The following is a 16,675-nucleotide window of genomic DNA, read 5'->3' as shown; positions in this document are numbered from 1 at the left end:
ATAATTGGTTAATAACCAACTCGTGTTATCGTTGAACATTCATAGTATTTTAGAGCTCCGTGCGTGTTTCTAAAGAATTTCTATTCCACACTGTTACAGAACCTTCCCCCAGTTGGAACTATGTTTTCCTCATATCTTTCACCATGTTCACGCTGTATCCAAGTGATATAATGTGTATTCTGCAGACAGCCCGATGCTCCCCGTTTAACATAGAGTATGGAAAACGTCTAAAGGTCTAAAACTAGCTGTAACATTTTTCATGCCGCTGAAATTGATAATCTAATTTTTAAATTTATTATGGATACAGTAAATAAAAATTCAATTGGCTTAGTTTTATTAATTAAGTGTTTTAGTGACAACCTACTGATAACCGAGATAATTCGTAAAATAACTTTTTCAGACATTAAATATCGAAATGTCACAATTTCACAAAAATTGTTCTACTTTCTTAAATTTTGACTCTTAATTATTATATAAGAAATATCAATAATATCACTATAATATATTTTCCACCCTAACCTTTGAATAGTTCTACTCTGTTAACCGATTATAAGAGTAAAACGAAACTTTTTAAAAAATATTCTAAGATATAAAAAATTCTGTATAGATAACTAGATTATGCATTCTATTTTAGAATGATGCTGCCACTGGAAAACTTGTTGACTCCAAAGAGTCTAACAAGCCAACCACCAACATCCACGAAACAGAATTATTAACACCAAAGCCGACGATTAACAAATCCGAAATTAACAATGTGGAACCTGCCATAAACAACTTTGAGACAGATAATTCCAGCCGAACTTATGACTATGGAGATTTTTCGGAGAGCTTCTCCAATAATTCCCTGATCTCGGAGCCTGGAAAAGTGCCCAACAGACAGAGACATCTTACAAGACCTCAAAGAAGACAATTCTATCCTTACTTCTTCAGCAGAGTATTGGGCTGAATATAAGTATTTTAATTGTCAATAATTAGATAATTATGTTGGCTGTCTCAAAAAATCATTTACTAATTGTTATAAGATAAGTAGAGTGTTAATTTTAAGAGGAAACTTTAATAATGGTACTTTTCAACTAACATAACAAGCACAATATTCGCGTCGTGCTAAGGCATGATGAAATTTTATATTTTTGTATATCAATGATATTAATTAGTCACTGGGAATTTTTGATAAAATTTATATGCGAATGCTTTATCAAATGAGGTAAGATAGTGTTGTGCCAAATTAATTTTTCGAAACGATAATATTAACTTTGCAAATATGGGAATGAAAACGGCTATTTAGTGCGTAAAATATTGATTTTTGTTATCGACATGGATAATATTTACATACGCAAGCAATTATACACAATCATAAATAGTATTACGGAAACATTTGCATGGATAAATTTATTAAAAATTCCAATATTATATTTCACATTTGAACATTTGGTTGGCTAATTGACCGCCATTAAGTTTTGTCAATTAACTACGCATAATCTACCTATGCTACAAAAATTGCACAATGGCTAATAAATATATGTGCACCGTCCCTCTTTCCCGTCCTATCAAAGACCTGTGTTAGACTAATACAGAGCGAAACTGTAATTTTACATAATTTTCATGATTTGTATATGGGGTGACCTCTGTAAAATGGGTCAAATGTCACACAGAGATCTTACTGATAATATATTATGTTTGTTACAATTACAAAAAAATTATAATGGCCGACACACAATTTATGAAAAGCATAAAAAAATGTTTGATCGTATTAAATTTAGGTATATAATTAAATTTTTAAAAATATGTTTAATTTTGAACTTAAATATTAAAAAAGATTTTGAATATCAAATGTATTTTTAATGCATTTAAATTTGCATTTACGATGACAAGAATTAAATAAAATTTTCAGAAAAAGAATTTGTCATACTAATTGCCTTTAAAAAATCCATAATTTTTCCTAAGAATTTTTTTTTTATTTTTGGCCAGTTTTTAAAAAGTCCAAAATAACACATTTTAACATTCTGTATATGGACCACTGTAAATTATTGTACAAAATAAATATAAAACATAATATTATAGCAGTAAGAACCTTGTGACATGTACCTATTGTTACATGTTATATCCTATTTATTGTCTTTAATGATGATTTTATTGTAATAACTAAAATTTTATTGTTACTGGTAAGTGATACTTTAAATATTCTTAAATTTTATAATTTAGGTCTATTATAAAAATGAAAAATTAATTATATTGTCTGTTGAATTATGTATATTAATTAACAAATAACCTAATTAACTATAGTTATACAGTAAAAATATCAAAAGACATAGAATTATGTTATTTAAGCTAATAATTGTTATTTTTTAATCACAAATATTGATAGCATCTCTCTAGAAAAGTATACCAAATACTTACATATATGAATCAAAATCGATAGGTATTTGTACCTCTATCACACGCTTATAAAATATATAGCCAACTAGTATATATTAAAAATAATTTTTTCAACTACATATTACTTGTATGTATTAAAAGTAATAGGTAAAACGGGAAAAGGTTTCCACGTTACTGAATATTTTTTGCAAGTTTCAATTAATTTCAAAATTAATCAATCAATTAATAACAAAATAGGCGCACCAAAAATATACTGTTTATAAAATATATGACCAATTCATAATTGTTTTATTAAAAGTATATCACTTTAATTGATATTTTAATATGTGAGTACGCACATATTATGAACCTACAATATTATTATTAAGCTATAATTACTTTTATTTAAATAATTGTAAATCAACGTATAAATATACCAATAATAAATAACGTAAATGTAGTTTTAATGCGTTTTTACTACCTCCATGAAACTCCACACCTGTTTATTTTAAATGTAAAAAGACTTTTTGGTACAATACTTGTTCGAAATTAGATCACTGCTTGCATGTCTATGCATGTCTCAGCTCTTCCTAAATTTGTAATTTTTTCAATTATTGTTATACAAGATTTTATTATTTATTTTTTACTGAAGTAAAAACTGCTCTTTAAATTAGAATCTTAAAAATTGTTTTTTTCATATTACCGTAACCTTTGGTCCAATTGTATTTAGATTTGGTATGTATTATATTAATTACAGTAAATTGTATGTATTTACATACATAACAATTGTTACAATTCTGTGTAATGAACTTTTTGTATAATACAATAGTATATATAGCTTCTGAGGAGTTCTCTTTTCCTCTCTTTATTTACTATACCTCTGAAGCTAATAGATTAAAACTGCTAAGCTTTTGGAAAAAAATGTACTCTACATTTTCAATTATTTGATTTATTTGTTCAGTTACAGATCATACACCCTTTCTTCCATTTGGCTCAACACGGTAAAATCTAATGGATTAGATCTGGTGACCTTTGAGGCCAATTAGAAGCGTTATTTCATTGATTGTAATTTTAGTTCTTAATGTGCCTGTTTCACATATACTTGATTCAAAAATAAGAAAAGTTTTGTAATTAAAAAAGTATTATAGAATATTTTTTTACATTATCAGGTAATTTCATTACATCATACTTTAATGATTTTGTATTATATGGAAATCGCTTTCTTTAAATATTAAAACTGAAATATTTCAAAACGGCTGTAATAATCAAATATATTTTTTTTTTTTTCTAAATTGTGCATATACTTATTTGTGCAGAAACTTAATAGTTTTAAAAAAATATTCAGTGATGTAGACAATAGGTCAAGAAAAAAAGAGAAACTCCTAGAATTTACCCTTTTGTATCATTAATGAAAAAAGTTTATATCAGTGAATTGTAGGTATATATTTTAAGATAAACATATCACATATGAACACGATTGGACCAATGGTTACGAAAATAGGAGACATTGGTCTTCTTAGGAAAAATTTTAGAAACAAATTACATGAATTTTTTGTCAATATTGAAAGTGTTTTACTTGCTTCCTAATTTTACTCACCTATTTTAAAAACACCTTGTTTATTGTATAAACTTTTATGTGACCTACGTAAAAATCCATGTGTTATGTTCGGAAAATTTTGGTGTATGACCATGTCCATGTGGTACCGCCACAACCATTGTATAAATAATAATTTGGTACATAATTAATTTGTATTGTCTCTTGAATGAAACCGACTAAATAAAAAATACTTAATACAGAATTGTTGGTTGCATTCAAAAAGCTTGGCAAAAATGAGGTTCTCCTAGCGAGAACATGTTGAACCTCCCTAAAAGAGAAGGTTTCTGTTCAGTTAGCAAACATTCCCGCCAAGATTTTGTACCGATACCATTGAATGCAGTTGGCGACACTGTTCGTTACCTACATATGTTTAGAAAAGGAATATATCGGCATAACCTTAATCCACATAACCACATAAGTAAGTTGTGGTTTTGGTGTTCTATAGATCTAGGCCTCTATCTACATCGTTGGATTGCATTATTCGATTAATTGTATCCTTAAACGTAAATTATAATATTCAATGGGAAAGTAGGTATTATTAATAAATAATATGTATAGATAGCTAACCAAAAATATATGTAAGTATGAATATTATGCTGTTATCTTTCCTAATATTTACACAGACATGCAGAATGGAGAAAAATTGCAAAAAAAGAAAGACGAAAACGCATCAGACAAGCCAAAGCCCAAGAAAGAGACAACAATCTTATCAAAGGTGGGTGTAAATACAATACACATGAATTTCAAAGCAAAATTACCCTATATTATTAGTCATCTGAAAACGTCAAAATTTAACACAGATCAAAAATGAACAGTAAGAAACCAATTAGAATGTATAGTTTGATAACTTAAACTTTGAGTAAATAGCAAAATCATTTTTTCACCCATTCAATTCAATATCAATAGTTTCTTCCAAATTAAATTAAAATTTTTAATCCCTTTTTTTATAGGAAACCCCTTTACAAATTTTCAAGAATATATGAATTTATTGCAAGGTTGATTTATTTAATCATATGAACAATTTTAGAACAAGCAGAACGAGAAAAGTCACCAACTTACCAATCTTGGCTGTTAGAGCAAGAAGAGAGAGAGAGGTTTGAATTAGAAGAACAAAACAGAATTAGACAAGCACAAAATGAGGAGTGGTGCAGAATTGAACAGGAGGCACAGAAGCAATGGAAAGAACTTCAGGTGAAACTACAAGCTGCCAGAGATGAGAGAGCGAAACAGAATGCCAAAATAAAACTAGAATGGGAGCAAGAACAAAAACGACTTAAAGAATTAAAAGAACAGAAGGAAAGAGAAATTGAAGAAAAACAAAAACTAATAGAACAAAGAAACAAGGAAATCGACGAGTTTCTTGAAATAGGTGGTGACACTCCTGAACACCTTAACGTTGTGTATGAAACTAATCCCAGCAAAGAGCAGTGCCCATTCTTTCAGAAAACCTCTGCTTGTCGATTTTTCGATGCGTGTTCTAGAAATCATGTTAGACCAGGTGTCAGTCGAATTATTGTCATTCCCAATTTTTATTCACACTACAGTTTAGAAAAAACATCAGAAAATGAACATGGTAGTGATAACAATTTAGAATTTGAAAATGATGAAACCTACAATCATTTCAAAGAATTTTTCTATGATGTTGTTCCTGAGATGGAAAAATGTGGCAGAATATTAAATTTTCAAGTATGCTGTAACCATGAGGCTCACCTCAGGGGCAATGTTTATGTTGAATATAAAACCAAACAAGCAGCATTGAAAAGTTATAAAACTTTTAATGGTAGATGGTATGCTGGAAAACAGTTAAATGTTGAATTCTGTTCTTTTGATTCATGGAAAAAGGCAATTTGTGGTAAGTGTTAAATAGTGGTTTTTATAAGTTAATATATATATTAAAATTTTAGGATTGTACTTTTCCAAGAGATGCCCCAAAGGGAGTAATTGCAACTTTTTACATGTGTATTACAACCCAAAGAACTTGTACAATTTTGACAATAATAGTTATAAGAAGGAAATTAATCATGAACAAAGGTAACATACATTTATTATTATATACAATAATAACTTGTTGCATAAAATAATGTATTTATTTTACAGTGTTTCTGAAAGACGAAGTTGGAGATGGTCAGAATCCCCTGAAAAGATTTTAACAGAACAAAGTCCCAAAATACATTCAAATAGAAAAAGAAGAAGATCAAGATCTAAAGAACGTCGAAGACATTCAAATTCCAATAGAAGAAAAAGATCTAAGTCTAAGTCGTCTAGAAGAAGCAAGAGGAGTAGTTCTTCAAGACACAATTCAAGAAGTCCTTAATTAAGTTGTTATAAATATTATTGTATATATGCATATAAATTTGTTATTATAATATTTATTTATTTTTTCTAGTTTATTGTTTTAATAAATACTAATTAAAATTCGGCATTTAACGTTTCTACTACTTACATTCTCTTATATTAAGATTATATATATTCATTACATATACATCTAAACTCATCAACATACTCAATTATCTTATTAGTGTTTGAATGAATAAGTTTTGTAAACAAATTAGTCGGAATTTTAATGTTAATTTAAGTGTTCTTCATAGTCATCTCATATATTTCGGTGCTGTATAATTGGCAGCCAATATGTGAGGGAAATAAAAAGATTTACCGGATATTTAATTTGAAGAATAAAATGAATTACAGTAAATCTATTGTTGATAATATTAAAATATTTAATGTCAATTTTATTTTCAATTTCATAATGGATACGATTTTCCTCTTAGCATAATATATTAGGCGAAAAAAAAATACTAAATAATCCAAAATTAAAATTTAATTAATTCTATTAGATATAAACTTAAAATAAATACCAAAACCTATTTATTAATTAATAATACAGATACACCGTAAGTTTTATCAAAACTTGGTGTTAATGCAGTAAACCATTAAAATTGTTAATGAATGTATAAAAATAATAATAAAAGCACGATTCTTTTTTAAATACAAATAAATGTGCACGTTCAATTATCAAGAACAATGTCTAGATATTTTATCGCTATCTACAAGTAAGTACTATTTGACAAAGTTCGGCTTACAAAGCATACAAAATATATTTTAAAAAATAAATAGTATTCTCAAAATATATAATCTATTCGTTGGTGATTATAATTTTAATTTAATATATTATACAGATAGAATAAACAAATTACAATGTAATCAGTTTTGAGAAGTTAATATTTATTCGGCTAAGGTATCAAATACACGTAAAGATAAAAGACTCATAATGAATTAAATTACTATAAAACTTGTATATTTTCTGAGAAATGATATAATCGAGGTTGAAGAACCGTAGTCATGAGCAGGCGATTAAAGTAAAGCGGTCTTTCCCTATAATATATACTAGAAAGGTTAATTACATAATTTTCGGTAATAAACTGTTTTATGAAAAAATTGCAGCGATGTATTTCCAATTAGATCACAAGGACGTCTGTCTAGTATAAAAAAAAACCAGGCTGCCCATAGTCCCAAATAGATGTCCTCGGGGTGTCCTACATAAACGTCCTCAGGGTGTTCTACATAAACGTCCTCAGGACGTTCTAAACACATACGAGACGTTCTAAATATGTATGTATACATTTTTAAAATAAAAAGAACAATCTGTGATTAAAAATTTGTTGATAATTTGTAAAATAAAACTATATACTGTATGGCATATTTGAAAGCGGGACGCCGTTATAAAATTTATATTTTTTGTTCTATTTTGACAAACTTTTTTTGACCCGTTTTTGGTTCAAAATCAAAACAGAGGGTAATTTTTTAGGTGTGAAATTGAAAATTGAAAAATTGATAGCAAATTTTTTATCAAGCTACAGCACTGGTTTAAGCATCCTATAAAATGGGTATATCGATCGAAGAGCGTTTGATCCTATTGACTTTTGAGAGAGACATCATGCATGACAGAGGCAGTAAAAGTCTCCCAGTACGTAACAAATTTTCAGACTTTTACTGTCTCTGTAGTCGCATAAAAAGCTTTGCCATTGGTATATTAAATTTCATAAAAAACTTATTTTTCAAGCATATTGGAATATTATAATAAAAATACTATACATATACTAAAAAAAATATAATAATGCTCTTAATACCCACATTTTATTTACTTCCACCAATCCACCGTTCAATTCAATCCATTTATTATATCTTTTTCATAAATTCGTGGTAATGGCTTATTAATTCCACCAAGAAATTTCAGTTCTAAGAATATTGCAATATGTATAATGTAATTAGTATAATATTCTAATATTGTTGAAAAATAATTTAGTCTATTTTAAACAGACTACATAATTAAAAAAATAAAATCCTATGAAGAATATGATTTTTAATTTTTCTACAAAATTATAAATATGCATAATTTTTTATGAAATTTGGTATACCCATTTCAGGGAGTGGCTTAAACCAGTGGTCTAGTTAGATTTGCTATAAAAAATTTCCTAGCAAGATTTCTCCAATTTTCAAGAATAAACAATTACCCTTTAGGTTTAGGTTTGGGCCAAAACATTTAGTCTATAAATACATATTTTCATGCTTTTAAAGGGATCACTCTGTATAAACATAGTCATCAATTAGATATTCTTTTTAATTATTTGATTGTGACTTGTATAAATTTGTATTTTTCCCTCATTTTCCTTATAATACCCAATTATACAGGAATAATTCTGTAAATTTTCATATAGAAAAACAAAAATAAGGACAATATTTACATTAATTTATTCTGTTTTCTGAGAGTGCAAATTAAATTTATGTTCTGCTTGCAATATACCCAAAGATTATTTATCTTCTACCAGATTAGTAGTGAAGAGAAGATAATTTAGAAAATCTTTGCCTGGCAACAACAGTTGCCTCATCTTTTTTACGGCATCCTGCAAGAATTTTCCTACAAATACAAATAAAGAAACAGATTTACATTGTGAAATTTCTTTTCGAAATGTGTGTCAACGGATGGTTTATCACAATTTGCGTTGTCATTGCAGGTCAACAACTGATTAGTATTGAACGTGGCGAAAAATATTTGCCACACTATTTTAAAATTGTTTGTGTCTGTAAGGAACCTTGGGCCCTTGCCAAAAATTAAGCGAGTTTATACGATTGAAATAGTCGTACGGTAGGCACATCGTGAGTGACCGCATCAGAAGTACAATGTGCCCGGTCTTATGCAACGCTGCATAACACATAATCTTTGACTGACCGCACCGGTACCTACAGATCATTCGATTCGGACTGACGTCGAGGAAGCACGTGTTCTTTAACTGCCCAGAGATACCGGTGCACACCGAACAGAACGAATTATTCTGTCGATTTAACAGAAATTGTACGTTCACGTCACGCATCTACGGGAAAACGAAACCCAAAAACAGTCGCATTGCGCCGATGGTACGGTCTGGAACAACAGCGTTTGCCCAAGTCGATCAAACCTAACCTGTAATCGGTCGTTTTACGTTCGTTGAAATTAATCGCTGCATAAATTAAATTAAATGGTTAATAGTGGAATGGGAGAAAGGGATTGGCGTCCTTTTGTATATGGAGGTCTTGCGAGTTGTGCAGCAGAGTTTGGTGAGTGAGATAACCTAAAAATGCATTAAACTGTAAACGTAATTATACACTCTGGCATTAGATATCGTGTCATCAATTTCCTGTATACCGATCATTATTTTCTTCGTTGTCTACTTTCTGTATATAAAATCGATCTAATTATACGTGATTCACTTATTGCAACGTACCGTGATGAACTGAAATAAATCACACTTGTTCTCTGCAAGATTCTATAAATAGTTGACAGCTTTTTGGCCGGCTCTACTAGAGGAATATTAATATTCAATGCACATGAATATTTTTGCAATTAATTTAAATAATATTGTTTTTTTTAGGAACGTTCCCAATAGACGTGACAAAAACTCGTTTGCAAGTCCAGGGGCAAATCCTAGACAAGCAACATGCTACCCTCAAGTACACTGGAATGATTGATTGCTTTCTCAAGATTGCTAAACAGGAAGGGTTTGCGTCACTTTATTCGGGGTGAGTTTTCATTTTGTTAAATATACACAGTGGTACTGTGACTTTACTAAATCGTTAAAACAAACTCGACTATAGAAATAAATATTTATTTTTACAGTATGATAGTTACACCTATATATTATTTAATCTATATTTGATACTTATTAAATTTTATAATTTATATCTAGATAGGTATATTTGTAGTTAATCTGGACAATCCTCATGAATATTATTATATATCCCACAAATTTTTATAGTTTGATATTAATAATAACTAATACCTGAAGACGACTAGTTGAAATGTTGCATAATAAAAGAATAATATTGTTGTAATAACTATTTTATCTATCATTAAAACTGGAATGTAAAATTATCAATATAAAATAAATATGTATGTGCTTAAAATTTTTTAATTTAAAATTAATGACGTTTTATGTTGCTTCAGGTATTGTTTTCTATTGCTTATTGCTGTAAAAGAAGGAAAATATTTGCTTTTCTGTGAAAATTGAAACTAAACACACAAAATCTAATTTTGTCCTTGTATAGTATAGTTTATCTTTTACTATTAATAAGATTAATGATTTTAAAATTAAAATCAAACATTTTGTTATATTTATCATTTTGCATAAAATAAAATTGCTATCAAATTTTGTTACTGACAATGACGATAATTTTCAAAAAAAAATTCTAAGAAACATTTTTGTTTCTTTCAACCTTTTAAAATATAGAATATAAAGAACTTCAAATACAAAAATTAGGTCAATTATATCGAAATCTAATGGATAATTTTATTCTTTGAAGTCTTTGAAACGGTCAAATACAATCAAAAGATGAAAAGCTGAGCACTAAACAGACTTTTAAGGATTTGAAAGTAGCAGCAGAATATAGCCACTAATGTTTTTGAAAATATTCTGGTAAAACAGTATGAAAGTTTACAATGTATCGATGTGTAAGAAAATAGAAGAAACGATTAAAATGTTAAAAAGGCAACGGACTTATTATTTCTTTCTCCATAATTAAAGCCTTCATTATCAAATATTCATACAGTTAAAAATCTATATTTAAATTAAAAATAAAAAGATGTTATCTTTCAATAGTCGTCACAAACATACTTATACAAGCATCTTCGATAATTTTGTTCAAATTATATTGTTGACTTATAAACTTCTGTTAGTCTTCCTAAGATATGATAATTTCATCAAAAATATATTTGAAAGGACAGGTACTTTTTAACATACGAATATGAAATTTATTTTTATGATCTTATACTGAAATCAAATGTTTAAATCAAATTGCATCACTAGTGTAATATAACATTTTTTATTTATATTACGTATTTGTAAATTTGTAAATATTTATCACCATAACTAAAAAATAATAATATAAATACTTGGTCATTATATTTTATCAAGCCTAACTTTAGATAAAACATAAAACATAATTATATTCATTAAAATACTTACGGAAAAATTCAATTTAACGTGATATTTGCGTAACTGAAACATTATCTAAATGTAATTATATTTTGTAAATAAATAAATTGTATTTAAACATTTCTATTAAGATTAAAATTAATGTTTGTGTGATTAATAAAGAGTAAAATAATTGTGGTAATTTTTTCGACTTATTTTTAATTTTAAAACTGTATATTGTAATTTAAACGCTCCCAAGCAAAATACTGTAAATTATCCACTTATTAAAATGTACATTTATGATTGCGATAATTGATTATTAAATGACAATGTGCGACGATGACGTATAAAAATTAATATCCTGTACTGGAAATAATTTAACTTTTCACTATTTTGAACTTTAGAATGTTATAAAATACGAAAAAATGTCTCGTACATTTATTACCATACGATATTCTCTGTAATTACAGTTCCAATTTAATATGCTTGTTCAAACTGTGCTTGACACAGAACGTATAATCGATTGTGGATATTTATATTTAGCTAGAATTTAATATTTTATTTATTCGCACATGCCGTCTATTTATTTTTAAAGTTAGTAATATTAAGGCAATCACGCGATCTTGAATTTGCCAATATCATACCTACGCTTAAAAACCTTTCGTTTCGCATAGTTAAATAAACAAAAAAATTGCCAATTTTTCTCCAAGGGGTTTTATGTTTATTTTTATGTGAGTGTGTTTAAAAACAACTCTAATTTTGAATTTTCTACAACGTAGCAAGATAAGTGTTGTAGGAATATATGAATATTTCAGTTTGTACCGAGTGACCAAATAGTATAGGTCGTCGGTCATATACTAATCGATAGGTGTGGAAATAAATTTATAATGAAAGTTGCTCTGAAATAAAATGGAGAATATTTCTTAGTTTCTGAAATTGTTTCTAGAAGGCCAAACAACACAAACTTATCACAATATAAAATTTTCTTTCTAATTTAGTAATTGAAAGTACATTTAAACATTTCACCATTTTCCATATTACCATATTCTTTTTACCAAATTTCTAAAAATAAAACATTTAAACATTGAAAAAGATCAAATACATAATATCAAAACGATTTATTTAGTCTTGGTCTAAATTTTACAAAAATTACACGCATTAGAGATAATAATTTTACAACCACAAAAATCACAAAAATGGTTATAGATATTAAAAGGAACTACCCAAAGACAAGAGAAGTCTAAGGATATTTTATTACTGAAATTTATTTTTTGTTGTCAATATTATATTTATTTTTTTTTACTTTTGACAAAATGTTCATATTATTTGTAATACACTGTGAAGTTATCGTTATAAAAAAACCTGTTCATACATTTACGATTTATATTATTATACTGTACTGTTGAATATCTATTGTATCTAGTGTTTTACGATGGAACAACGTCATTTAAATTTGGAGGAAATAAATCAAGCCGTCGAACAGTTTCAAGGTGGCTTAAAGCAAATTGAGATAGCTGATATGTTTTGTGTCGTTTGTCGGTTGTGAAGGCGCTTTGGGGAAATTGGCAGTCTTATTGAACATCATTCACTAACTTCTTGAAGACTTTTTTTATATTACCTGGATTGGTAACGGAATTAAAGCAAGCACATAATGTAGTTGTCAGTCGGAATACTGTAAGATTAATCAATAAGATGCCCACCTCTTTTATATAGAGGTGTCACAATAAGGATTTGAGGTGGTATCATCATTGGCGGCGGTGGAACTAATCTTGTTTTTCCAAATGGGGTTTTAAAGGCAGAATATTTAAACATTTTGCTACCAATTGTCCTTTCATTTGCTGGTGATTCATTCTTATGCACGGCAATGCTCGCCCACATGTCTTACATGAAACAAATTGAATGACCAAGGAAATAATCGATGTTTTATTATGGCCTGCATATCACCAGAATTAAATCAGGGTCTACACAAATAAGCATTATTCATAATGTCTTATAGTTTTAGAGGGCTACCACATACAGAATGGATTGAAAAATATAAAAATGATTTTGCACACCTTATTCTTTATCAAAATTATTTTTGGTTAATTAATTACATTGTATGTTATTTTAAAATACCAAGCGTTTTTTATTTTAATTTGGGTTAAATAAACAAATATATAACTTTTTACATAAAGACCTAAAACAAAATTCAAAAGTTTTGTATTGCATTTAGTATGGTTAACATAGATGACAATAATTAGTAGTGAAAAAAATAGAATACTGAAAATAATTTTATCCGTAATTTTTCTTTCAGTATCTGGCCGGCTGTGTTGCGTCAGGCAACATATGGCACCATCAAGTTCGGCACGTACTATTCGCTGAAGAGCATCATCGCCGAGCATAACCGCGGCAAGGAAAGCGTGACGGTGAATATCGTGTGTGCGGTCGTGGCCGGTGCGGTGTCCAGCGCGATCGCCAACCCCACGGATGTCCTGAAGGTGCGCATGCAGGTGCAGGGAGCCAGCGCCAACGTCGGGCTTGTTGACTGTTTCAAGGACGTCTACACTCACGAAGGAATCTCCGGATTGTGGCGGGTGAGTCAACTCGATCAGCCAGATCTTAATTGTCTAGTGGAAAGACTTAATCGAAGTTTATTGCTGACTGGCAGTGAGTTGTGCATTCTTATCGAGGATTATTACATTTGTATCATTAACATGTGGGTCAGAAGGCTCGCATTTTTGCTGTTTTTAATTGGCATTGATTAGAGGCAGTCACGCCACTTTTATAGGTTCTTTCCGAATTAGGAAGCCTTTCATTTTTTCCTTAATTAATCATAAATTGGCATTATTATGTTTTCCCTATGTTATCGTCTATTTATATAAATTTGAATGTCTGCCAAAAAATAAAACCCACAATGTAATTATAAAATATTTTACCATTATTATTGTGTTTATACAGGAAAAGTGTTCGTCATTTATTTACATTACATATTTTCTGTTATTTTGTACAATCTGTACACAACGTGTATTATTTTCGACTATTATAATCAGCTGTTGTGTATTGTTTTTGTTGTGATTAGCTTTTCAATTCAAGGGTTTATCTGATTGTGCTCATATTTGTATATTTTCTGTTATTTTGTACAATCTATACAAAAATGAATTATTTTCAACTATTATAATCAGCTGCTGTGTATTGTTTTGGCGTTTCAATTCAAGGGTTTATCTGATTTTGCTTATATTATCCCTGAGTTATAGAATCTAAACTGTTTTTAATGATTGGTATCTAATTAACTGGTCTTAACAGAACATTCAAATCACTGAAAAAATACAAAAAGTAGCTATATAGATATAGTAGTTATAATATGAATAGAACCTATAACATAATTAAAAAAAATTGAAAAGCAATAATTATCCCAACAAACAAATTAAGAGAACATTTATTTATTTCATAGAAATTTTTATACCTTGTTAAAAGAGATGAGTGTAATGCATAATTTGATTTATAATTAATAGGTTGAGATTGTGAAAGAAAAAGAAAGAAATTTCATATTCCTGATAAAGTTTTTATTTTCTCTAACTTCATGAAACAAATGAAAACAAAACTGTTATTTGTTTTCTTTTCCTTAAATTTTCGTAGGAACTGTTACTTCGAAATTTATAAATGAATTTTGAAACTTGTCTTGATTTTTTGAATTATAAATATCATAAAGGAAATAAAAATATATTTATATGAATTTTATTAATGTAATTAAATATAAAAATATAGAACGACTCTGGATACACAAAGAAATGTTAAATATTATTTGTTCACTAATGTGATTATTAGTATATTTATAAGCAGAACTAGATATCCCCATAATATGTCTATTGAAAGTTAATTTATCATCAAACAGAACTTATAAAACTTTAGTATAGAATTATAACAGTAAGTATAACAGAGATAGAATTGATAAAATGGAAAATCTTGAAATTATCAACAAACAATAGATAGAGAAGGGTTCCAAGATTGAATCCTTGACGAAACTAAATAAATACGAAAACTGTAGTTGAGTAGTGACATTGGTAAATCTAAGAGAATCTAATATACCCTTAACATAAATAAAAGCAATTAACGTTTATAATTAAAAAAGAATATAAAATAAATCTTCCAATTGAGATATTTATAAATCTATCTACAAAATCTTTACCATGATTAGTCCCTATTTGTTTCAACAAAAAATTAAATCAAATTATTAAGATATTTATAAATTTTGAAAAACAATTATGTTCATAAAAGTCTGCATAATTATTTATTTTTTTGTTTTTATGACTGTAAATATTTTAACTGAATATATTCGTTATTTTAGGGTGTGAATCCAACTGCTCAAAGGGCAGCAGTAATAGCCGCAGTCGAATTGCCGATCTATGATTTTTGCAAGAGCCATTTCATGAATGCTCTCGGTGACAACACTTCGAATCACTTCTTGTAAGTACCATGATTGCATTAATTTACAAACAGTGTCTTACTGGGTATCATTTCAGGTCTAGTCTTTGTGCAAGCTTAGGTAGTGCGGTTGCCTCAACACCAATCGACGTCGTCAGGGTAAGCATTGGAGGGTCATGAACTATCAGCATTCGATTACGTGTTGGAAAGTTTTCATTTATAATCGTAAACAGTGCGTAAGCGCATTGCAGATTTCATAATTATGTCGTAATTATTTTTATTCAAAATATACATAAGCTATTTTAAATTTAAGATAACACCTAATTTAATTATCATTTATTTTTAGACTCGTCTGATGAATCAACGTAAACTGAAGAAATGTGGTGGATTGAATAGTCAAATACACATTTACACTGGCACCGCCGATTGTTTTGTACAAACCTTTAGGAACGAAGGCTTCTGGGCGTTCTATAGAGGCTTTATACCGACATGGTTCCGCATGGGACCATGGAATATTATTTTCTTTATTACCTATGAGCAACTGAAGAAGCTCTATTAATTTAATGGCTGTTGAAGACTACACAGTATTCTAAATAAATTCAATTGACTTAAAACAATCACTATTGCACACTATTAGTTAAATTAAGCACCAAACCAATTTTAGACTTATTTATTTATTTTTAACTTTATACAAACTTGTATATAAATATGTGTAATAAAACTAGTATTTCAAATAAATGTTTTAAAATTGTATATTTTTTATTTATTAAACTGTTAGGTCCCTAATTATGGGTACAGTGTGGTGCATTTCACATTAAAACACACATTCAGGGATAGACAATATAACTATATACATATGATAGACTAAACAATTTAG

At 28.5% G+C, this 16,675-nt stretch overlaps 3 protein-coding genes across 3 annotated transcripts in view; all 3 read left to right on the top strand.

Annotated features, from left to right (window-relative positions):
• LOC109596224 (location of vulva defective 1) overlaps positions 1–2,244 on the top strand; it is a 53,980-nt gene extending 51,736 nt beyond the window's left edge. Inside the window, exon 9 of the mRNA XM_020011722.2 lies at positions 635–2,244. Coding sequence (XP_019867281.1) covers positions 635–946 — 312 coding nt within the window. The 3' untranslated portion in view covers positions 947–2,244. The remainder of the gene's footprint in view (positions 1–634) is intronic.
• A 2,097-nt stretch (positions 2,245–4,341) lies between these two features.
• On the top strand, positions 4,342–6,372 carry LOC109596475 (U2 small nuclear ribonucleoprotein auxiliary factor 35 kDa subunit-related protein 2). The gene is made up of 5 exons (XM_020012030.2): positions 4,342–4,480; positions 4,576–4,667; positions 4,980–5,804; positions 5,857–5,983; positions 6,050–6,372. Exons 1-5 carry the CDS (start codon positions 4,473–4,475, stop codon positions 6,264–6,266), a joined length of 1,269 nt encoding a protein of 422 aa, XP_019867589.1. The 5' UTR covers positions 4,342–4,472; the 3' UTR covers positions 6,267–6,372.
• Positions 6,373–9,109: 2,737 nt separating this feature from the next.
• LOC109596417 (mitochondrial uncoupling protein Bmcp) lies at positions 9,110–16,551 on the top strand. Its single transcript, XM_020011964.2, has 6 exons — positions 9,110–9,544; positions 9,859–10,006; positions 13,691–13,970; positions 15,722–15,840; positions 15,897–15,957; positions 16,145–16,551. Exons 1-6 carry the CDS (start codon positions 9,466–9,468, stop codon positions 16,355–16,357), a joined length of 900 nt encoding a protein of 299 aa, XP_019867523.1. The 5' UTR covers positions 9,110–9,465; the 3' UTR covers positions 16,358–16,551.
• The last annotated feature ends 124 nt before the right edge of the window (positions 16,552–16,675 follow it).

Source organism: Aethina tumida, chromosome 4, assembly GCF_024364675.1.
Source record: "Aethina tumida isolate Nest 87 chromosome 4, icAetTumi1.1, whole genome shotgun sequence".
Taxonomy (NCBI): domain Eukaryota; kingdom Metazoa; phylum Arthropoda; class Insecta; order Coleoptera; family Nitidulidae; genus Aethina; species Aethina tumida.
Note: the sequence above shows the minus strand (reverse complement) of the source record. Positions and strands in the feature narration are given on the sequence as shown.